General features: G+C 44.9%; 1 protein-coding gene and 1 long non-coding RNA gene across 3 annotated transcripts in view; both read left to right on the top strand.

Moving 5' to 3' along the window:
• The first annotated feature begins 9195 nt into the window (after nucleotides 1-9195).
• Nucleotides 9196-25367, top strand: part of septin12 (septin 12) — a 174755-nt gene continuing 158583 nt past the window's right edge. The window contains exon 1 of one of the 2 annotated variants that reach the window (XM_052049631.1): nucleotides 9196-9483. In XM_052049631.1, coding sequence (XP_051905591.1) covers nucleotides 9429-9483 — 55 coding nt within the window. In that variant the 5' untranslated portion in view covers nucleotides 9196-9428. The remainder of the gene's footprint in view (nucleotides 9484-25367) is intronic. The other variant, XM_052049630.1, reaches the window with a different exon arrangement.
• The window catches only part of LOC127590298 (uncharacterized), a 53102-nt gene continuing 38012 nt past the window's right edge, over nucleotides 10278-25367 (top strand). The window contains exon 1 of the long non-coding RNA XR_007959583.1: nucleotides 10278-10868. This is a non-coding gene — a long non-coding RNA (uncharacterized LOC127590298). The remainder of the gene's footprint in view (nucleotides 10869-25367) is intronic.

A 25367-nucleotide genomic window follows, 5' to 3' on the forward strand; every position in this document is an offset into this window, starting at 1 on the left:
ATCGGCAACATCGGAACTGAACGACTATAGGCCTGTCGCCCTGACGTCTGTGGTCATGAAGGTCTGCACTACAACCTCAAGCACCTCAACAGCACAGGGACCTACGCAAGGATTCTGTTTGTGGATTTCAGCTCTGCGTTCAACACCATCATCCCGGAACTCCTCACCCCCAAACTACTCCACCTCGGTGTGTCCCCTACGATCTGCCAGTGGATCCTCAGCTTCCTGACGGGACGGACACAACAGGTGAGACTGGGAGCAACAACATAATCAATACGCACCACCAGCACTGTAGTCCCACAGGGATGTGTCCTCTCGCCACTGCTCTTCTCTCTCTACACAAACGATTGCACCTCAACAGATCCAGCTGTCAAACTCATTAAGTTCGCAGACGACACCACGGTCATCGGTCTCATCAAAGACGGCGACGAGTCTGCATACCGCCAACAAGTGGCGCAGCTGGAGCTCTGGTGCGGCCGACACAACCTCGGGCTGAACACGCTCAAGACTGTAGAGATGATCGTGGACTTCAGGAAACATTCTTCTCCTCAGTTGCCCCTCACACTATCCAACTGCCCTGTGTCAACCGTCGAGACCTTCAAGTTCCTGGGAATCACAGTCTCCCAGGATATGAAGTGGGAAGTCAACACCATCTCCATCCTGAAAAGGGCCCGGCAGCGGATGTACTTCCTGAGGCTGCTGAGGAAGCATGGCCTGCCACAGGAGGTGCTACGACAGTTATACACGGCAGTCATCGAAAAGATGATTCTGATTCTGATGCAAAAGATGCAGTGTATTGCATTTTACTGTCTTTTTGTTAATATAATAGAACAGGGGTAGGGAACTCCGGTTCCTCGAGAGTCATATCCTGCCTGTTTTAGATTCCTCCCAACTCCAAACACACCTGATTCAAGTGCTCATGATCATTTCAGGCCTCTCCAGAGCTTGCTGATGAGCAAGGTGATTTGAATCTGGTGTGTTGGAGTAGAGAGGGATCGAAAACAGGCAGGATATGATTCTCGAGGAGCCTGAGTTCCCTCACCCCTTTAATAGAATTTTGGCAGTATAGATCGTGCAAAGCAGTTCTGTAGATGGGCTGTGTTGTGATATGTTTAAAGTTGCATATTTTGTCCCAAAACATGTGCAGAGCTAGACTGAGAAATTGATCACATTTTTTGGGGGGCAGGGGAGTGAATCAAAATGACCCAAAAAATAGGCAAAGTAACAATGTATAATCTGTTAATGTAAGAGGTAACTCAAAGTATTAATCTCTTGGACAATTAAACAAAATGTTAACATGCTGAAGGAAATTTACAGCATGCGCTTGGGAGGTGAGTCTCTTCAAATTTCAGAGTAAGCACAGCCTTACGTTCATAATAGTAAAAAGGGTCGGAGAACCCAAACGAGCTAAATTTTCAACAGGAAAAAGTATCATCTTTACGGTGGTTTCACAGAATAATAATTTTTATATTTGCCACCATGAAAATACAATTTTTAACCAACGCAATAATTTTACCCCTGAGGCTCCCAGACAACCGTTTCAGTGACAGCAGTTATTGCAGTGGACAGTTTATCAGGTTATCAGGTTACATGTTGCATGAAAGGGTTAAGTAAATTGTGGTCTTAAAATTCATGGAAGCATTTCAAAATCATTTTTTTTCGGTATGCAGTTTTGGTTACGATTCTCAGGTCAGGACACAAAAGTGGGTTATCCATAATAGGTGGGTTGCATACAGGAAGTTTAAAAGATAAATAAATACACACATTTGTCTCATTTTGAGGTTATCAACAGAATGCAATTAACTGGCTTGCTGGACTCCGTGACAATCAGACTTTTCCTACAAATGTTAAGTGTAATTGTGTCTTTACTATTATATCAGCGTAGGTTAGTTCTGACTTGTATACAAATGTTGGCTTACGTCGCACCTGTATAAGCATAATTCTGTTTCAAACTGAGGACACGGTGAAATATTCAATGTGTACCCCAGGTCTGTTTGCCCTTGGAATTTTTTTTTTTTTTCAACACACGTGTCAGAAACATCATGGCTTGGATTATTTTTATTACTGGATTATTAATGGCCCATATATTTGTATTCAGTTTACCTGCCCATTAGATGACAGTAATGTCATAAAAATCATGGCTTCCAAAAAAACTCAGGAAGCACGAGTTTTAAGGAATGGGTAGTGTACTCAGTCAGAACAGAAAACCACAAAAAAGTAAACATTGGCATTAAAATAATTTATTTGTTCATTTATTTATTGTCCTTGATTTTTGTTTTTGAAGCATTTTCCCACCATGATTGGTGAGCGATTAATTTTCCAAAGAAAACATCAGAAAATGGAATGGTTGTCGAAGGCCACACAAAGATGCTGACTTTAACTGTACTCCACCTGAATTTCATGTAATCTCTTCATATGTGGCATTAAATTGCATTATAAGCTTCTACTTGTGAAATTAGGACAGTATCTCTAAAACTTTAGACACTGAGTACCACCACAAAAAATACGTAATTCTGCAAGTAAATTAAAATTTGTAGTTGGTCAAAGTGATCAACCAACACTTTTCAGTCAACAATAAACATTAGCACCGTGATAAAATACAGGAAAATTTAAAAAATGTAAATGAAATCATGATTCAGTCAATTACAGTAATTTCTAGAAATATATTAGAAATAACAATTGGGTAAAATATTGAAAACCTGCACTCGAAGTGATGATTTGATAAAACAGATTAAAAAATGTATGAGAAACAGTGAGTTTCTCATACATTTTGAGAAAAATAAAATGGTCGCAAAACAAACCAACAAAACAGTTCAAGAAGATTACATTTAAATGTCGTGTGCTAAAAGGACAAATACAATTGAATTGCCCTTCGCACACTGCATTGATGAAAAACTTTTAAACTACCGGTATTGTTACCAAGACAATTTGACCATTTGATTCAGTGATTCTTGTGTACCACTAGAGGGAGGCTGCATACCACTTGTGGTCCTACTGTAGGTACTGTGAGTAAGAAACAAAAACATTTTGAACAAAATGAAGTGATGATCAAAATGACGCACAGTACGTAAACATATACAAATTATATCACTATTCAATCAGCATTCACAAAAATCCTGTCGATAAAGTGCATATTTGGAGGTAATTGTTCCCACAGCAAACACAAACAAAGCTCTCCATCTGGCTTTGTAGTTTCTTCAAGACGTCCAAACAACAAGAAGTTCCCACTGGGAACGTCCCAGTATATTTGTGCAATCCTAACTGCAAAAGGTATTTACCGCATATAATCATCCCCAATATAATCACACCCTCTGTTTGGCCTACATAGTCTGTGTCTGAATGCATGTGGCCATTACAAATAGGACCGAATTAATAGCATGGCATCAATATCCTTGGTCATTCAGTAAGTATTTCAGTTATACTGTAGAATAATACATTGAAATCATATTTGAGCCTCTGGAACCTGAGGCCCATTGGCTGTGTTTCCCAATAATTATGTGCATGGTTCCTTTAAATATACTGCATAGAAATATTCATAGTTTTCTTCCTCTGCTGTCCTGTTTATGAGACACGAAATTGATATGATATTTTGTGTCATGCGTGACTTTTCTGTATTTGACCACTTTGCAAACAATATAACCAATGGTCCTGTGTAATATGACACATATTCTTCAACTGCAATGGAGATACTGTTGCAAGTAAATAAGCACTGGAGGGAAAAAAAAATCCTAATAAGATCTCCTTTATTCGTCCCACAGTGGGGAAATTTACAGCCTCCAGCAGCAAGAATGTATGTAGAAAGAAGAAAGGAGAAAGAGAAAAAAAACAACAAACATCTTTCAATTAAATACAATATGAACACAAATGGATAAAAATTATTATTATTATTATGATTGTTATTTTTTATTCATCAGCATGACAGCAGTCGGTAGGAACGAGCGTCGGTATCTCTCCTTCTTGCAGCGCGGGTATAACAGTCTCTGGCTGAAGGAGCTACCAAGTGCTGTCAGGGCGGGCTGGAGGGGGTGGGAGGGACTGGCCATCATAGCTTTTAGCTTAGTTAGCATCCTTCTGTTGCCCACCTCCTCCAGAGTGTCAAGGGAGCAACCCAGGACAGAACTGGCCTTCCTGACCAGTCGCTCCAGTCTAATCTTTCTGTATTAAAAAGCAGCATGTCTGTCAAAATGACTGTGGTATGTGGTGTCTAAATTCTTAAGACCTTACAATTTGCCCTTTCAATTCATGAGACATCAGACACTTTTTGTGAATGCACACACACACACACACACACACACGCACACACACACACGCACACACACACACACACGCACACGCACACGCACACGCACACGCACACACACGCACACACTAACTTAATGCATCTTGTGGAACGATTAAAACTATCACAGGAAATGGATCAATTATGCAGGGATAATTAAGCGGTGATAATTTAGCATGTCCGTGAATTTTCACATTGAATCGCAAAGGTACTTCAAGTGTATTCAGTTCCCCTACTAAACTGTACACGCCCTTCATTCTCGTAGAGTATTTTAAAATTCACTTTTGAAGTTAATCATATTCTGTCTCCATCTCTCTTACTCACACACACACACACACACACACACACACACACACACACACACACACACACACACATTCTTTCCTCCTTTGCTAAAGGTCGGGGGCTCTCATTACTGCTACTGCTCTGAACTGGGAAGGATTAATGTCACTGTGGTTTTTCGTAATCTGTGCAAAGGTTGCTGTGTGTGTGTGTGTGTGTGTGTGTGTGTGTGTGTGTGTGTGTGTGTGTGTGTGTGTGTGTGTGTGTGTGAGATTAAAAGAAGGGAATGGGTGAGACAGTCAGTTGTTTATGATAATTTTCCTTCTAAAACAACACAATATTGTGGACTGACAAAAAATATAAAAGACAGATTCATCTTTGAAAATACTCTCGATGCACATGCTCAAGTATGTGACTTTTGTTGTTGTTGAAGAAATGGAGGAACACAACTCTTTTGTGTGCGTCTAGTTCAAGATACCCAGAGGAAGACCCAGGACACGCTGGAGAGACTATGTCTCCTGACTGGCCTGAGAACGCATTGGGATCCTTCGGGAAGAGCTGGAAGAAGTGGCTGGTGAGAGGCAAGTCTGGACTTCCCTGCCAAACCTATTGCCCCCGTGACCCAACCTCAAATAAGTGGTCAAGAATGGATGGATGGATTAGTTAAAATTTGATGGTTGGGACATAAAATGTCCTCCAATTCTGGAATAACCCATCTATGGCCAACACAATACAAATTTGTAGGTAAATCAGAACATGCTATAGTCTATCACCAATCTATGTTTAATACAGCAGAAAAGCCACAATCAAAGGAATATAATATTTTTATGCAATACACTTCAAAGCCATACATTCAAAACAATCCATTGAAAAACAGTAAATATGGCAGCATGACAACATACATGTGCTGCTGTGCAAGCTACAAACTTTGTATTTCACTATGGTCAATAATGTAATTATCACGGCAGATCTGTTTGAGACCAACAGGTGGCACTGTAGAGCTCCTCCTACAGCAGCACACCTTGTTGGTCATTATGTCATGAGTAGGTTTTCTGTCAAAAAGAGTCCCTGCCCCACCACTCAGGGTCAGGTCATCGTTTCTGTTAGAGTTTCTATTCATTGATGTTTGGGTTGTTTGTGTCCTTGTTTTTGCTTCTGTCATGGTTTTTTGTTTGTTACTTTGGGTTCTTGTTGTTTTCAGAACCTTGTTTATGGATTTTTTTTTCTCAGTGTTTTATTAATACGTTTTATCAAGTCGAGCCTGTTCCTTCCTTCTACCTCCTTTTTGGGGTTCTCCACCGCCATGATCATGACATTCGTAAACCAACATACCCCATTAATTTTTTACTCTTTGATTCTTAAATAAAGATGATTCTGATTCTGATTCTACATGTATATGTTTACTGTGTTTTGTTATAATTTTGCGCCAGGGTCGTGAGACAGAAGAAATGTCTACAAAAACGACAAGTAAAGTGGCTGATGAACATCTCCCGTCCAGACCAAAAGGGCCATTTCATAGTTTGTGTGTGCAGTGATCACTTTGTGAACGGTAAGTTTGTTTGTCTTTTGTAATTGTAGTGTTAAGATCTTATTTTATTGCGCCCACATTAAAAAAAAATATGTCCATAAATAATACGAAACATCAAGCCACTTATGTTTTGGATTAATGAGGAAACTAGCTCACTGGTACAATTTAGATAGCAGATGGGTTTTGAGGCAAATCCTGAAACCTGCTATTCATTGAAGCAAAGCGAATAATAGCAAATTGTCTGCTTCTGAAGTGGGATGGAATAAATTAGCTGTATGATGTCCCGTTCATTCGTCTGTATTTCAGTGTCGCCGTTAAAGTCACAGGACTTAGAGGTGGGTTACCTCCACAACGGGCCGAATGCATCAGTCAAGTTGACAACACCTGAAAAAGTTAAACATGAAGCTCCATCACCATGTTCAACAATGCGCAGATAAAGTGGTAATGATAACTTTATTCATCAGGGATTAACAAAGCACAACAGTTTACTTCCCCATGCAACAACTTTAACAGCTTATTTGGATAAGATTTTTGAAGTTTACACTTATCCATCCACTTACAAAATAGTTGTAATACTCCAGTCATTTGTAATATTTCTTCTGGCGTGTGTAACAGAGCATAATGTCAACACCAGGTAGTAAACAATCAACACAATGTCGGACTCTTCGCCCAAAAAAATCAGCCTTGGATGGCATTCATCCAAACAGTAACTTTCTGCCGATATTGCGGCTGTAGGTCAGCTGGCACGTCATCAAAATAATTAGAAAATGCATTAATAAAACAGGTTGATGATTTGTGTTTCTAGCTGCGAGTGCGAGTGTAACCTCCCAATATGCCTTGCCCGGAGATGTGTGCAAGCGACCGATACGTAGTAGTCAAGCAGAACTACTACGTAGTAGTCAGGCACGGCTGGGACTCGAGGACTTGACCATTACATAGGGGGGTGAGACAATAGAAAAAAGTGGACGACTGGTTAGCACGTCCGCCTAAGTGCAGAGGTGCAGGCTTCGATTTCAGGCCCCCGCCTTGCTGTGTGGAGTTTGCATGTTGTTCCTGTGCCTTCGTGGGTTTTCTCCAGGTACCGTATTTTCACAACTATAAGGCGCCATTAAAAGTCTTACATTTTCCCCAAAATAAACAGGACACCTTATGATGCAGAGCGTCTTGTGTATGCGCTGAGTTCTAAAACCTGACTGACAGCCGACACGCTGTTAATATAGAGAAAAGGCGGAAGTGACTGTGGACAGGCATGCGGCAAAGAAGTGGGCCAATCAGTGAAGGGTGGGCGTGTATATATACATATATGGAGAGAGAGAGAGAGAGAGAGAGAGAGAGAGAGAGAGAGAGAGAGATAGGGCAGACGTGAGAGAGGACAGGCATGCGGGGGAGAAGTCCGCCAATGAGTGAAGGGTGGGCGTGTAAGTGGACGCTAAAGGGACGCCGCAAGCAGGTACCAACACCTGTATAGAGTGTGGCTATGTGCATTGTGGCAAAACAACTTCGGTTTTGGTTTCTAAGAACCCCCGAAAATAAATTCTACAAAGAGACACGCCTACGAAGCTCAGTTCAAACTTCAAGCCATCGGTTATGCTTTTGGCATGCGTGCCCTTCTCACAGCAGCTGTGAAAAAAACAAGTCAAGCAAATAAACTCTGCACTTGCCGTTATTCCCGGAGGCTTGACTAAAGAACTCCAACCGCTGGACATCGGCATCAACCGGGCGTTCAAAGTAAAGTTGTGACCGGGCGTGCAAAGTAAAGTTGCGAACGCCATGGGAAAAATGGATGATCAATTGCAAACACAACTTTACAAAGAGTGAGAGGCAGCGCTGGAAGAGTTACGCCACAATTTGCGAATGGATTGTGGCTGCTTGGACGAACGTGTCTGCTTGCATTGTTGTTCGAATTTTTGGCAAAGCCGGCATCATTTCTGTGGAGCCACATGGCAATGGGAGTGACTCTGACAACGAGAGGGAACGTGGCGTTTTTGATGGATTACCGGTACTTGCACAATTGTTCAATTCTGATACAGAGGATGAGGACTTTGATTGATTTCTGGGTGTTGATTGATCGAAAAACGTGAGAACATTGCACGATGGCTAAATAATATACACCCAAACTCAGTTCTGCTTTCGTTGCCTTTTTAAAAACGTGTTTTTAGCTTGTATCTGTATGTCTTGGCATGATACCATATGCTTCAAGCTAACGTGTTTTTAGCGTGCGCGCATGCATGCCATATGTTTAAGCTGGCGTATGTTTTACCACTTTAAAACTGCGCCCAATGATACAGTGCGTTTTGTCTATGTGTAAAATACAGAAATAGCACCCATTAATGAGACTGCGCCCAACCATACGGTGCGCCGAATGGTCGTGAAAATACAATACTCCGGTTTCCTCCCACCTTCCAAATACAATGGAACACTCCAAATTGTCCCTAGGTATGATTTTGAGCACTAATGGTTGTACATCTCTATGGTATGTGTGCCCTGCGATTGGCTGGCAACCAGTTCAGGGTGTATCTCGCCTACTGCCCGAAGACAGCTGAGATAGGGTCCAGCACGTCCGTGATCCTCGTGAAGATAAGCGGATTAGAAAATGGATGGAATGACATATTTTTAAATCTCAAATAAAATGCTGGAAGAGCTTTACTGGAGCGACACAGATTTCTGACAAGGCTGTAGCACACCCTAGCCCCTTTGTAGCACCATTCCTGGGTGATGATGGGGGGGTGGAGGGACAGCCAACCAAAATTCTGCTTGGTTTTAATTACTGTTGTCTATTACTGTCTGTGGAACAACTTTAATTTTTGTTACTACTGAATCCATTTTAAAAGTTTGCAAACATCAATTTAAAGAGTTACTGGCATTCACTGATAAATCTAGTCCCACTTGTAGACAAAGGGGAGAAAAAGGGGTGCAGAGCTTTAGAAAGAGAACTTTTAGCTGAGGGATTTTCCAGGTGTTGTTTGCGTCTTCGCCCACCATCCGTCCATCCCTCCCATCTACATGTCCCCCCCGGGTCTTGCCGGCCGGGGGTCGGGGGCTGGATGTAGGAGGTTGGGCTTCAAGATGGGCGGGCCACTGTGACTGTGACTGAGTGCTCGCAGAGCCCCCTCAGACACCAGTGAGTGGCCACAACGCAGACGGGACGGCGGTAGAAGCGCATATTAATAACCATCTGAGCACGAACAGCTCCTCTTCGGTTCTTATTTTCATCTGAGCGCGAACAGCTCCTCTTTGGTTCTTATTTTCATTGTATGAGGAATTAATTTTGGCGGACAGAAAACAACAACTTCATTCATCAGACTTGGAGTGACATAAGGAGTCTTTCCTTCAGACAGGATGTCGGCACTCTCCGTGAATGACCACCTCGAAGGGATCTTATCAGATTTTGAAGGTATGTGAAGTTGTAATATTGAATTGCTTTACTGCCGCTCGTATTGTTGCTGCAATAAAAAAGCAAACGTGTAATTGCGCCCATGAGCTCCTTACTCGTTCAGTGCAAAGAGACTCTTGTGTCCACTAAGTGGCATGACGTTTTAAAATCAATTAACATCGAAAGATTAAAGTATCAAATGCTTCGGGAGAATGCTTCCTTTGTTTTCTGTCTCCCTCTCTCTGTCTCTCTCTCTCTTTAAATGTGTACAGTGACAAATGTGATGAATCAATAACAATACATAATATGTAATAATAAAGAAAATAATACTGTTAGTTGTATTTGTAGGCTATATGAATTTTGTTCAGCCTGGACCAAAACACGACAGTCAACAGGTCACTCCCAAAATGTAATGGTCTCTAACTTCAATATGACACATTGTAGTGAGGGTTTGCCCCAGATGATTGTTATGACTATGAAACCATGTGAATGTATCAAAATTATGTCATATTTTTGGACAACCCATATTATAGCCTCACAATGTTATCTTTGTACTCAGCAAGTGATGGAAAAGTACTTTTGAAATCTGAAGTCAAGGAAAATAATCCATTCCAAGTATTTAAAAAAAATGTGGTAACAAAATAACTTTTACATGATCTCTATGTGATTTAGTGAAGAAAATTTACAACTGTGGTTCAGTTTCTTTTAGCAACAAACATGAAGGAGACAAGACGCAAATAATTTAGATGTGATGTGGCGGGAAGGATCTGGGCCCCTGGCTTTCACTTTGACACGTGTGCCATATAAACTGAAGAAATCCTTTGACGAGCAGCATTTCCCAAAACATACCCGTTGCTTAGAAATTACAATTGACTGAGTCCTTGAAGTAGTTTGTCTCTGATTGACTTTGTGATGATTTGAGTCAAATGTAAAACACTCGGGGCAGGTAAGCGATCCACAAACAAAGCCATCTTCAAAGGATCGCTGTGTGTGAAGGAGAACAAATGCATCCCATGAGGAGACAATCACAGCTCTTTAGCAGAAGGAAATTTGGCTTTCTAAATGGGCCGTTGGTTTGAGTGTGTTCCTTCTCTCCTACTTGGCACTCTGCAAAATCCCAGCTAATAGAGGCTTGCCTGACAGACAGTTTTCCACGTTTCGTTTCATCTTATTTGTTATCGGTGTATTTATGAGGCACTTTACATTTTCCGACATTCTACTGATAAAATAAAGTGAACTGGATTTTCTGTTCTTTGTAGTTATTAATCCATCCTTCCATCCATCCATCCATCCATCTTCTACCGCTTATCCGGGGCCGGGTCGCTGGGGCAACAGCTTTAGCAGGGAAGCCCAGACTTCCCTCTCCCTAGCTACTTCTTCCAGCTCTCCCCGGGGGATCCCGAGGCGTTCCCAGGCCAGCTGGGTGACATAGTCTCTCCAGCGTGTCCTGGGTCTTCCTCTGGGTCTCCTCCCCGTGGGACATGCCCGGAACACCTCACCAGGGATGCGTTCGGGAGGCATCCAAATCAGATGCCCAAACCATTTCATCTGGCTCCTCTCAATGTGGAGGAGAAGCGGCTCGACTCTGAGCCCCTCCCAGACGACCGAGCTTCTCACTGTCACGTCCCGTGTTTGCCAGCAGGGGGCAGGCTTTTCCTGCCTATCGCCGACACACCTGTCACCCATTAAGGACTGATTACACAGGCTTTATCTTTGTGCTCGGGCAGTTGACTTACTGCCTTAGTATTCCACGCCGTGCCACTTCTCTCGCCTACTGTCCTAAATCTATTCGTTGCCGTGTAGCCTAGTGGCTGTGATTGCGCGTCGTTTAATCTGCTCTTATGAATTCTTATTGTTGCCAACTATATTCCTTGCCATTTTCTCGCAAGCGTTTTCTGTTACTTCCTTTTATTCCTGGTCCTGATTTTGACCAGCGTTTTCTGTTTGTTGCTCCCGGACGGGTATTTTGTGTTTTGTATTAAAACTCATTTGTTCTCGGACCATCTTTTCTTTGTCTGCTATTTCGGGGATCCACCTCCTTATCTTGTTGTGCACGAAGCGATCATTTTATCGTTTCGGGCACAACGTGACACTCACCTTATCTCTAAGGGAGAGCCCGGACACCCTGCGGAGGAAACTCATTCCGGCTGCATGTATCCGGGATTTCGTTCTTTCGGTCACAACCCATAGCTCGTGACCATAGATGAGGGTTGGAATGTAGATCGACCGGTAAATTGAGAGCTTTACCCTTTGGCTCAGCTCCTTCTTCACCACGACAGACCGATACAACGTCCACATCAGCAGCAGACGCAGAACCAATCCGCCTGTCGATCTCTCATTCCCTCCTGCCCTCACTCGTGAACAAGACCCCAAGATACTTAAACTCCTCCACTTGGGTCAAGATCTCCCCCTTGACCCGGAGGGGGCACTCCATCCTTTTCCGACTGAGGAACATGGTTTCAGATTTGGAGGTGCTGATTTTCGTCCCAACCGCTTCACACTCGGCTGCGAAATGCTCCAGTGAGAGTTAGAGAGCCCTGCTTGAAGGAGCCAACAGTACCACATCATCTGCAAAAAGCAGGGATGCAAGACGGAGGCCACCAAAACGGACCCGCTCAACGCTTCGGCTGCGCCTAGAAATTCTGTCAATAAAGGTTATGAACAGAATCATCGACAAAAGGCAGCCTCGGCGGTGTCCTACCCTCACTGGAAACAATGCGGACTTACTGCCGGCAATGCGAACCAAACTCTGAATTCGGTGGTATAGTGACCGAACAGCCCGTATCAGGGGGTTCGGTACCCCATACCCACGAACCCCCCCCCCCACCCCCACAGAACTCCCCGAGGGACACGGTCAAACGCCTTCTCCAAGTCCACAAAACACATGTAGACTGGTTGGGTGAATTCCCACATACCCTTGAGGACCCTGCTAAGGGTGTAAAGCTGGTCCACTGTTCCACGGCCGGGATGAAAACCACACTGCTCCTCCTCAATCTGAAGCTTGACTTCCTGATGGACCCTCCTCTCCAACACCCCTGAATAGACCTTACCAGGGAGGCTGAGGACTGTGATCCCTCTGTAGTTGGAACACATCCTCCGGTCCCCCTTTTTAAAAAGAGGGACGACCACCCAGGGCTGCCAATCCAGAGGCACTCTCCCCGTTGACCACGCGATGTTGCAGAGGCGTGTCAACCAGGACAGCCCCACAACATCCAGAGCCTTGAGGAACTCCGGGCGGGTCTAATCCACCCCTGGGGCCTTGCCCCCGATGAGCTTTTTAACCACATCGCTGACCACAACCACAGAGATAGGAGAGCCCACCTCAGTGTCCTCGGACTCTGCTTCCTCCAAGGAAGGCGTGTTGGTGGAGTTGAGGAGGTCTTCGAAGTACTCTGCCCACCGGTTCACAACGTCCCGAGTCGAAGTCAGCAGCGCCCCATCCCCATTGTACACAGTGTGAGTGGTGCTGCTTCCCCCTCCTGAGACTTTGGATGGTGGACCAGAATTTCCTCGAAGACGTCCGGAAGTCGGCTGCCTCACTAGACTCCTCCCACCCCTGAGTTTTTGCCTCGCCGGCCACCGAAGCTGCATTCAGCTTGGCCAGTCGATACACGTCAGCTGCCTCTGGGGTCCCACAGGCCATGAATCCCCGAAAGGACTCCTTCTTCAGTTTGACGGCATCCCTTACTGCTGATGTCCACGAGCGAGTATGGGGGTTGCCGCCACGACAGCCACCAACCCCCTTACGTCCACAACTCAGATTGGCCGCTTCCAAAATAGAGGCACGGAACATGGACCACTCAGACTCAATGTCCTCCGCCTCCCCCCAGAACATGGGTCAAAACCTCTGTCGCAGGTGGGAGTTGAAACTCCTTCTGACAGGGGATTCCGCCAGATGCTCCCAACAAACCCTCACAATACGTTTGGGTCTGCCAGGTCGGACCGGCATCTTCCCCCACCATCGGAGCCTACTTACGACCACGTGGTGTCAGTTGACAGCTCCGCCCCTCTCTTCACCCGAGTGTCCAAAACATGGCCGCAAATCCAATGATACAACCACAAAGTCAATCATCAAACTGCGGTCGAGGGTGTCCTGGTGCCAAGTGCACATATGGACACCCTTATGTTTGAACAAGATGTTCGTTATGGACAATCCGTGACGAGCACAGAAGTCCAATAACAAAACACCACTCGAGTTCTGATTGAAGGGGGGGGGGGGGGGCGTTACTTCCAATCACGCCCTTCCAGATCTAACTGTCATTGCCCACGTGAGCATTGAAGTCCTCCAGTAGAACAAGGGCGTCCCCAGCAGGAGTACTCTCCAGCACACCTTCCAAGGACTCCAAAAAGGGTGGGTATGCTGAGCTGCTGTTTGGTGCATATGCAGAAACAACAGTCAGGACCCGTCCCCCCCATCCGAAGGCGGAGGGAGGCAACCCTCTTGTCTACCGGTGTGAACCCCAATGTACAGGCACTGAGCCGGGGGGCAATGAGCATGCCCACACCTGCTCTGCGCCTCTCACCGTGAGCAACTCCAGAGTGGAAGAGAGTCCAACCCCTCGCGAGAGAACAAGTACCAGAACCCAGGCTGTGTGTGGAGGCAAGTCCGACTATATCAAGTCGGAACTTCTCTGCCTCACACACCAGCTCGGGCTTTCCCTGCCAGAGAGGTGACATTCCATGTCCCAAGAGCTAGCTTCTGCAGCCAAGGATCAGATCGCCAGGGTGCGCGCCTTTGGCTACCGCCCAGCTCGCATTGTACCCGATTCCTTTCACCCCTCCCACGGGTGGTGAGACCATGAGAAGGGGGACCCACGTTGCCTCTTCGGGCTGAGCCCGGCCAGGCCCCATGGGTGTAGGCCCAGCCACCAGGCGCTCGCCAACGAGCCACCTCCAGGCCTGGCTCCAGAGGGGGGCCCCAGTGACCCGCGTCCGGGCAAGTGAAACTGAGTGCCATTGATTTTATTTATCATAAGGGGCTTGTGAGCCGTGCTTTGTCTGGTCCCTCTCCGAGGACCTGTTTGCCATGGGTGACCCTGCCAGGGGCATAAATCCCCAGACAACTTCGCTCCTAGGATCATTGGGACACACAAACCCCTCCACCATGGTAAGGTGACGGCTCACGGAGGGGTAGTGAGTTTACTTGTTACTTGTTATTAATCCAACTTGTCATAAACAACACCAACACATAAATCCAGATACACATAAAGTGAGACCTCACTTATCACGGTTAATAGGATCCAGTACCGGCCATGATCAGTAAAAAAAATGCAAAATTGGGTTTCATTCCTCCATCCCGAACCAGGAATTTTTGTGTAAGTGTGCAGTGGTACCTCTACTTACGAATGTCTCTTCATACAATATTTTCAAATTATGAAACCTCTCAAAAAGGAAAATATTGGTTCTCGTAATACATTTCAAAATATGAAAGGGAAATATACAAGATGGCCCGCTACTTATAGCTCTGAGTTTCCTGAACGCAACATTGAGCTGCTTTGCTATTGACTATGACTTTCGTTTGCAAACGACATAAACACTCGACAACAGTGCAAGCAGACACGTTCGTCCAAGCAGCCATCCATTCGCAAATTGTGGCATAACTCGCCCAGCGCTGCCTCTCACTCTTTGTAAAGTTTTGTTTGCCATCGATCATCCATTGTTCCCATGCCGTTCGCAACTTTACTTTGAACGCCCGATCGCAACTTTACTTTGAACGCCCGGTTGATGCCGATGTCCAGCGGTTGGAGTTCTTTAGTCAAGCCACGCAGGCCCGGGGAGAACATGCAAACTCTACACAGGGAGGCCGGAGCTGGAATCGAACCCGGTACCTCTGCACTGTGAAGCCGACGTGCACCACGGTAACTAACTTTGAGTTCTGTAAACGTTCATCATGGGAACCCATTTTTTTCTATTTTGACTGATAGTCATAATCAAGAATTCTGAAACTCAAAAGTATGTTTCATGGGTAAATGTTTGAAAACTATGCATTAACAATGAACATTACATCAGCAGCTGTGTACTCCAGGTTTATTAAAAAAAATAAATGGATCAAAAACTGGTGTACTCATATGGCATTATGAATAAAGCATCTCACAAAATCAGAGTATTTTTTCCAGTCTCACACTGCAAAGATTAATTTACTGGTAATCAATGTAATTAATGTAGGTAAGTATTCATGTGGCTTCCCAAGACGATGCATGTGTAATCTACTGTCAATTTGATGAAAGAATCTAACACACGTCATCATTAGTTCTACCAACAGTTAACATTAGCATTCCTACATCTTGTGACAAATGTTTTATTGCTTAAGTTACTATGCTACAACCAGTAAATTATAGAATAACCAATACTGTTTCATAATATTTTCATAGCAATTGGCCTATTGATTTAATGACCAACTTACCTCGTAATCATGCCTCCCATCTATCTCGTTCTCGTGTTCCGTGCATACATCCCAGTTGAGTTTAGTGATATGCCCTTTGGACGATTCATAGGAAAAATCAGACTGGCATTCCCATTTCTTAAATGTCGTAATTAGTAAACCTTTGAGGCTTTTTTCGCCGCCATCTCAAACTTTCATCCGCGCGATTCCTCAGTTTGCGGACTAAAACAGCAACCCGCATGCGCACGTAACATTATCTGTTCCGTCCCCCCAACACTGAAAACAAAACAAAACGAAAGTAAATTAGAAGAAACACACTCACACACTCACACATCACACCACAAACACACATACAGGCACAGTGAAATCGTGTTGATCACACAGGAGAGATTTGATCGCGTGCAGTCAACTCGTGTGCGGTGACTCTTATGGTTAAACGATTTTTCGGGACCGTCAAAATGACGCCACGGAAACGACATGCTACCGGTTACCGTGAAATCCTCAGGCCTGTCGTATTTTTTTTGTGTAGCCGGGTCTTTGGAAAGACTGGACTGGACACAAAATCATTTTTAGGTGGGCTTTATTCCCGACTGAACAATGAAAAATTGTTCAGCATTAAGATGAAAGACTGAGATGTTAATTGAATTTTAAAAGAGGTCGAAAAGGGATCTAAGAGATCAAAGAAAATCATTTAACAGAGTACAGACAGTTACGCCACAATAGACAACAGCAGTGGCTTGTCGATATGTTCCGGTGTGTTGGGTGTGTACAAAGCACGTGGTCAAACACAAATGATCTCCACTGCTGTACAGCTGTTCACACGACTCACTAGTGGTAGATTTCAAATCCAACCCAAACCACTCCAGATATTGTGCTCTGAATATCGCCAGGGTTACGAGGACGATCATGGGTGTATCAAGTTGGGACAAGCACTGGGCACAGTTCAGCGACTACCCTCCTTTACGTGCATGTCACCCTTTCTGGTCTGATTCTCACACGCTGCATATGTTCCCGCGTGTTTTGATCTAGTGTGGCTCTTAAAGTGACAGTGCTACATTTGTTAAACAAGGAAGCCTTCCCTACAAGCATCTAAGTAAGGTTCACCTGGTTACATTCTCCCCTGCTACAAGTCAACGTCCTCGGTGACTTATCACTCGATTACCTCTCTGGAGAAGGTCGAAGTGTAGTGAACCACCCCTGCTAAAATCTGAGAGAATACATCTGGACTTAATGAAATGGCGTTGCATGCTGACACGGGGAGATTGAACGGATTCTTGTGTTTCCCTGCAGTTTTCCTCTGACTCTTGCGTAGGGCAGAACTGGGTACACCTACACTGCCAGTCACTTTTCTTTCTCCCCTCGGTGCAGGCCCAGGTCTTGGGCTCTCCTCGGCCATGCATCTGACGTGGCCTCAAGGTTTTGCAGCGAGTCCGTTTCCAAATTTTCCTCCTCCTCAGAACCAGTGTCACAAGCATTATCTTTATCATCTGGCTCTTGGGAAACTTCCTCTTTCGCAAGTGGTTCATTGAATTCTTCAACCAATACGAACTCGATATCATCCGCCTCGTCTCTTGATGGTGGACCTGGAATAGGTTGTTTTTCAGGCGCTTGGCAAAGACTTCTCTGTTCTGGCGCTGGTCCCACACATGGACGGAGGTTGGACCTATGCACCCTCTTTGTCAGTCCTCCATCCAGGGTCTCTACTGTGTAGGTGGTTCCTTGTACATCCACAACCTTGTACATGGTCGAGGCCCATGCATCCTGTATCTTATTTGTTCCGAGAGGCCTGAAACGTAGGTACACGAGTTCACCCACATCAACAGGTGGACAGTAGACTTTCTCCTGTTGCTGGGCCATTCTCTCAGCCGCTTTGCTCTCAGCCATCTCTCTTGCCCGGGCATGTGCATCTCTGAGTCGTTCCTGGTGTATGGCAAGCCAGTCGACTGTATCATCTTTGACTTGTTGCTCTTGGCCCAGTAAGGCATCCACTGGAAGATGAGGATGGACGCCAAACAACAAGTAATGGGGTGAATGTCCCGTTGTTGAGTGTGGAGTCACATTGTATGCATAGACTAATTCGGACAGGTGTTCCGGCCAACGGCGTTTCTTTTCAGGGGGAAGCGTACGCAGAAGATCATGTAGGGTTCGGTTGAACCTTTCACTCTGTGGGTTGCCTTGGGGGTGATAGGGTGTGGTTCGGGTCTTCTTAACTCCATAGAGCTTGCACAACTCAAACACGACAGCACTTTCAAAATTCCGGCCTTGGTCTGAGTGCAGGCGTTCTGGCACACCATACTTGAGAAACCACTCTCTCAAGATGACTTTTGCAGTAGTATCTGCCTTTTGATCTCGAACAGCAATTGCCTGACTGAACTTCGTGAATACATCCATTATCACGAGAACACTTTCACGCCCATCTGTTGCACGTTCCAGTGTCGTGAAATCCACAGCAACGACCTCAAGTGGCCGAGTCGCCAAAAATGGAGTTTGGGGGGCCCGAATCTTTGGTTGTGGCATTTTGGTCAAAACACATCTCTGGCACTTCTTTATCCACTGCTCAACTTCTTCATGCATGCCTCCCCAGAAACACCTTTGCCGAAGCAGACCTAATGTTCGCTCTATACCCTGATGTCCCATCTGGTCATGGACGCTTCTGAGAACTTTATCTTTGAGACAGGCGGGTAGCAACAACTGGTAGCATTCTCCCAGGTGAACATCGTTAATCACTCGGTACAAGAGTCCATCTCTCTCTCTGAGACGGGGCCACTGTTTTAGCAGAGCGCGCACTGGCTTTGAAAGGCCCCTTCTTTCTTGATAAGCTGGTTTTCTCTGATGGTTCCAAAAGACTCGCACCACTTTGAGAGTCGGGTCGGCAGCTTGAAATCCTTGAAGTACCTCCTTGGAATATCCCGGCAGTGTGGGGGTATTATCTTGAACAGTTTCATCATTTACTGTCTCATTGGCCTCTGACGCTTGCAGCTGTCTGATCATATGGGTCTCAACTCCTGCCAAAACCAACTCTGGTTCTAAAACCGTCCCTGTCCTCAGGGAGCTACAAATCCCTACACTACCATCAAACTCTGCATCTTCACTGGTCGGTTCTGGCTCATCATTCACCGGTCGACGAGAAAGAGCATCAGCTACAGTATTACATCTGCCAGGACGATACTTTACATCAAAATCAAATATTGCTAACTGAGCCACCCAGCGCTGTTGAGTTGCTCCTAAGTCAGCAGTCTGAAGGTGACACAGAGGGTTATTATCTGTGAGGACTGTAAACTTGGACCCGAGCAGATAACTCCTAAACTTTTCAGTCACTGCCCACTTTAGTGCTAGGAGTTCAAGCTTCATGCTGCTATAGTTCTGATCATTCTTCTCAGCACCCCTAAGTCTACGACTTGCAAAAGCTATCACCTTCGTCTGACCCGCTTGTTTTTGATAAAAGACTGCACCCAAACCTAAATTGCTGGCATCTGTCTCGAGTATGAAAGGTGAAGTGAAGTCTGCGTAACCTAGGGTGGGTGCACTTGTGAGCCGGTTTTTTAACGCTTCAAAAGCCTGTTGACACTGAGGTGTCCAAGCGGACACCAACTGGCTAGCCCTGGCCCGACTATTTTCTGCTGCCCAGTTGCTAACAACGTCATGAAGCGGTCCGGCGATCTTAGAGAAGCCTTCCACAAATCTATAATAGCTACAAAAGCCTAAGAAAGACCTGAGTTCCTTTACTGTAGTGGGAATAGCCACTGTTTCACTGCACTTATTTTATCTGGGTCTGTTTTTATGCCTTCCGCAGACACCTGGTGGCCCAGAAACTTCACTTCTGTTTTTAGGAAGTGACATTTCTCAATCTTTACCTTAAGGCCTGTGTCCCTCAATCGCTTCAGAACTGTCTCTAGTCTCACGAGATGGTCATGGAAGGTTGGTGAGAAGACCAGTAGGTCATCCAAATAGACCAGTACGATCTGAAACGCCAAGTCACTCATTGTAGTCTGCATTAGTCGCTGAAAAGTGGCGGGCGCATTACACAACCCAAAAGACATTCTAAGGTACTCATAAAGACCAAAAGGTGTGGTAAATGCCGTTTTGTGTTTATCCTTCTCATGTACTGCCACCTGATGGTACCCACTGGCGAGATCAAGTGTGGAAAAGAACTTGGCGCCACTTAGAGCATCCAGGCTTTCATCGATACGGGGGAGCGGAAAAGCATCCCACCTCGTTTTCGAGTTGAGCCTCCTATAATCAACGCAAAGTCTCAAACTGCCATCTGATTTTCGGACCAAGACGACTGGTGAAGCATAGGAACTTGAACTCTCTTGAATAACCCCTTTCCTCAACAACTCTGATATATGTTCTTTGACTTCCTGATACTGATTAGGTGGGATGCGACGGTATGCTTGGTTTACTGGGATTTCATCAACCACGAGGATTTCATGTTTAACCCTGTCAGTAAATCCCAAGTCCTCGTCTTGTAGAGCAAAGACATCCGCATACTTTGTCAGGAGCCCCCTAAACTCTGCCTGTTGGGTCGTTGTACCACCTATGTCCCACCGGTCTAGTAAGCCCTGTACGTCGCAGTTTGACTTTGGAACACTTTTCCGACTAATTGTGACTTCCTCGTGGTTGGCCGAAATCGGTCGAAAATTTACTTCTAAGGTATCGCCTTCCCTACACTGACACTGACTTAGAATACCTAGCCGTGTTCTTGGGGCTACCCAGATGTCCTCTGGAGACAAGTTGACGACTTGGACTGGGAAAACATTGCTGTGGGAAGGGACTACTGTTGGTACCACAATCAATCCTCCTGGTAATTGGCTATTTCCAGGTTCAAGCAGCATGCTTACGGCATCATTGGACGACCTCTTTAGGCCCCGTGCGTACACTGTTGCGACGGAAAAAGACGGTACTCTAACTTTGCTTGTTCCTATGACACGAGCAGCTGAAACCTTCTCTACCAACCCTGTTTCTTGCACGCGCTGAAAGGCCTCTTTCCAGGCAAAATCCAATTCACCACCTAAAGTGGTGTCGAACTGTGCCAATGCCAATTGTTGACATCGCTTGACAATGTTCATTCCAATAATTCCCTGAAAAGATTTGCCAGCCTCATCTGTGTTATCTTGGATAACTAGGAATCCACACTCAGGGATCCTGACTCCCATTGCCTGCACGTCCAACTCAACATAACCTAAATAGGGTAGAGGCAAGTTATTTGCTGCGGTTAGTTTAAGCCATTTAGCAGTACAGTGCATATCTTCATGTCCTCCATTAAGACAGTTTCTGAAAAAACTTTCTGTGAGGGTACTTACATTGCTTCCAGAGTCAAGTATGCATCGCAAGGGGACTCCACTAATCTGTATGTCTACTTCAGGGCATTTGCCTACAGCCCTCTCTATAAAATGTTCTCTCGTCAACAAATTAGCTGAACCTTCACTCCGACCCCTCACTGCCCGGCTCACAACAGTGGAGGATTCCCGTTTCCCTGGACTGGCGGGCTGGGCATAGTCGGACGTTGATATGAGGGTTTGCGTGCCACCGGGCATTGCCTAGCAATATGTCCAACACCTTCACATCGCAGACAAATTGGTTGGCCGTCACTCGTATATTTGGGTTGAACCTTAGGTCTGCTACTGGTCATGGTGAGTCCACGGACGGCATTTGTCAATTCACTAATAGCCTTTCCCTGTTGGGCAATTATTTTAACTACTTCCTGCAAGGTCACGGATAAGTCAGTTTGGACTTCAGTGGTCGTGTCTCTCTTCTCTAATGTCCTATCCTGGTGGTCACTAACCAGGTTTCTGTTCTTTGCAACACTAGTGGGAGGTGGTTGGTCTTCAAGGGCCCACATCATTGCCTCCTTTCTCACATCGAATAGGCTACTTTCCGGTCTCTCTCTGAGCAGCCTACGCAGTTCACGCCTCAAGGTGGAGTCTCGCACTCCCTCCATGAACTGGTCTCTAAGAGCGATCTGAGCATCAGATACCACATTAGGCGACTGTTGGAGGGCTGAATTGAGCAGTTGGGAGAGAGCATGTGAAAATTCACGCAATTCTTCTCCATCAAGTTGTCTGCGAGCATAAAAAGCGTGTAGGAGTTGCGGTACCGTACGTTTTTCTTGAAAGGCTTCACGCAAACAAGAAAACACATCACTGGGCGCCTTAGGTTGCCCTCGCATGCACAGTTTAACCTCCTGCCGGCTCTTTTGCATCGGCTCCCTAAAAAGAGCCGGCTCTCGGCTCCCAAATGGCTCCTCAGTTTTTTTGTTGCTTAAATTAATTTAATACCAAAAATAACGTAATATTATGTGTAAAATGAATTACTAATGCAAAAAATAGACATTATATCACATATTTATTATTTATATGGCTTTATTTATATTCTTCTGAACATACTCAACATGGAGTGCTACAAAAATAAAAAAGTACAAAGACCCATCTCAAAACAAGGTCGTCAAAAAGTTCCAATCTCTGAATGTGTAAATTTACAAGCTTTTAACTATTTACAGTAAAACAACATAAGTAAGCTTTGAATACCACACAACAAATTATAAATTAAAATTTGTAAAACAAAAAGAAAAAAAGAAGCATCCAGGTAAAGCTTGTCTTTAGCGAAGATTGGCATGAAGAAAAACCAAGTGCCTCAGCTTTGAGGGGTTGATCCTCTTTCTCCTCTCTGTTAATATTTGCCCTGTTTTGGAGAAGATTCTCTCTGAGGGGACAGATGTCGCGACAACACACAGCCAACACAAAATGGATGGAAATCCCTTGCAATCATTTTACCCAGTTCCTCATCAATTGTGTTCTGTTTTGCTGGTTGTATAGCTTTTTGCATAAAGTGGCTCATAGAGCTCTGGGTTGTACATCTAGGCAGTTGTGACATTGCAGTAGCAGCAACAGTTGTAGACACACTAGCACCTTCATTAATAGCTGGTTCCCTTGCTTGTCTTTTCTCTTCAAATTGTACTGATGGGTGGACATTTCTGATGTGCCTGTGCAGGTTATTCGTGGAGCCTGATCTATGGGATATTTTAACCTTGCACAGTCTACACGCTGCCTTTGAACTAACAATTAAATTGAAATGAGTCCATGTTTCACTGCGTTTCCTATCCATTTTCTCACTTTTCCACTTTCCGCCGTGTTGTTTTTTTTCACTAACTCGCTCTCTCGTCTCCTCGTCTGTCTTGTTCGCGTGCTGCTCAGTGTGCTGCTGACTGTGTGTCTCTTCTCTAACCCCTCCCCCTTCTCTAAACTACAGGGCGTGTGTGCGTGTGTGCGTGTGTGCGTGTGTGTGTGCGTGCGTGCGTGCGTAACCCTCCCCTTCCGGCTCCCCAATGAGGAGCCGGATCCCAATGAGGTGGGATTCGGCTCCCATCGTTCACTTCAAAGAGCCAGCTCGAGCCGGCTCGTTCGCGAACGACACATCACTACTGCAGTGCGCCTCCCGGGCTTTCACACGACAGGTGTTGAAAATGCCTCGGTAGTGGCAATGCCATTCAAACAACGGCGGGAATTTCTCCATTGCGAGACTAATAAAGGTTCTATTATCTTATCTTAAATACACAGAACGTACTACGTCAGCCGATCAGCAATCCCATTACTAGGGTGAGGATATTTTTAATGCTTTCATGGGATTTGTTAGCGGGACAAAACAGTGGCGTTTAGATTTATCTTTCCTCACTGATCTCACTGGCCATGGCCAGCTCAATGAATTGAATTTAGAGCTGCAGAGTAAGGGTAAAGATATAGTGAACATGATGAGTTCAGTGAGCACATTTAAAAGCAAGCTAAAGCTAAACCGGCTGCAGCTTGGTAACCTGTGCAACTTCCCTCACATGCAATCAGAACTACAACCTCAAGGGAAAGGTGTGACACATCTTAACAGTGCACATTATGAGGAGCACGTTCAGAGCATCTCATCAGACTTTGAGAGGTGTTTTACTGACTTTGCATCCATCGAGCCTATAGTCAACTATACCTGTATGTGTTATCCATTTGGTGCAAATATTGACATTGGTGACATTGCCGCCAAAGTCAAATCACTTTTCGACTTTGAAAGCCCCACTCTTGAGGATGAGATTCTGAGTTTGCAAAATGACATGGCACCCCTGCCTTAAACATTAATTAACATTCATCAGCATTGCCTTCTGAGAGAGGCGAAGAGACTTGTGTTGGTGGTGTAGAAGGCTGCTCTCACTTGACTTTTACAGGCTAGAGGTCAATCGGAGACCGTTCTGACTTGCGCTCTGACGGCGAAGCCGTCGTTAGCCTCGAGATAGCTCCTGGCCTCCTCGCACAGCCGATGTGTCTATGACAGTGGTTCTCAATTATTTTCTGTCATGCCCCCCCCCCCCCCAAGGAAGAGGAAAACATCTCACCCCCCCCCCCCAACACGACTATGAAGAGTATCATTTGTCTATAAAATTGTTATAAGTACATCTTTGCATAACGTAATACATAAAGTGTATGCAGAAAATTGGTGAAGATTGAACGACTGTCTGTGTCCTATGTGTTGTCTTGTGTTATTTCTGTTATTTTGACTTCAAAATGGCGCCGCGAGAGTGGCTGCCTTTCCAGCAGCTCCTATATTTTGTTGTTCTACTTCTTACTTTCATAACTTTGCTGCTGTGAATTGGGAATTTCTCCATTGTGAGACTAATAAAGGTTTTCTTCTTCTTCTTCTTCTAACACTGTATGCTTATTAATGTTTTATTATTAAGAGAATAAAAAAGAAATAAATATGGACCTTGAACTTACAACAAAGAATAGCTTTAGTAACTGGAACAGAAAACATTTAAAGTGCATCTAAAATTCAAAAATAACATTAAATCCTTAATTTAATAATAAATGTTTTTTGGCTGACCATGTCAAACCATACGATAATGAAAAATAAAAGTACATAAAATCAATAACAATGTTGATTAGTGTGAATGCATTATCTCAGAGCACAATATTAAAGAAAAAACTTTAACCAGCAAAACAAATATACATATAAAAGAATTTGTGCTTCTTTTTTTTCTTAAATCAAAGGTTATGTCTGGATTAATGGGTACAATGAGGATGTTTTGCAATGCACAGCTTTTCGAAGCGAGGTTTGAAGCAGGACACAGCAACTCTCTGCTCCTTCTCAATGGACCTGTATTTTAGTTGACTGAAGTAGTAGTCACAAAGCGGCATGACTGTTGGCAATATTCGGCACGTTTTCGCTGAAAAAAACTCAAGCAGCTTATCAGTGTGATTGGGGTGTAATGTCTTTAAGTGATGCCTTAATTTATTTGGCTTCATGCTGTCCGCGACCAAATTTTTAGACGCGGTAAGCACATGGATCTTTCCTCGTCTGCCACCGCAGTCACATTGAAGCCAAGCGCTACATTCGCCGTGTCATATTTCCTCCCTGAGAATGCTCCCTGCGCAGACTCTGCCACTGAGAGTGCCACTGCCCCCTACCGTAGTGGAGGTGTAACTGCATGTTATTTTAGGACAGTAAAAAAAATAAAGCATGTTCCGCGAGGTCAAACGCGCCCCCCTCTCTC

Source organism: Hippocampus zosterae, chromosome 17 (assembly GCF_025434085.1).
Source record: "Hippocampus zosterae strain Florida chromosome 17, ASM2543408v3, whole genome shotgun sequence".
NCBI lineage: Eukaryota > Metazoa > Chordata > Actinopteri > Syngnathiformes > Syngnathidae > Hippocampus > Hippocampus zosterae.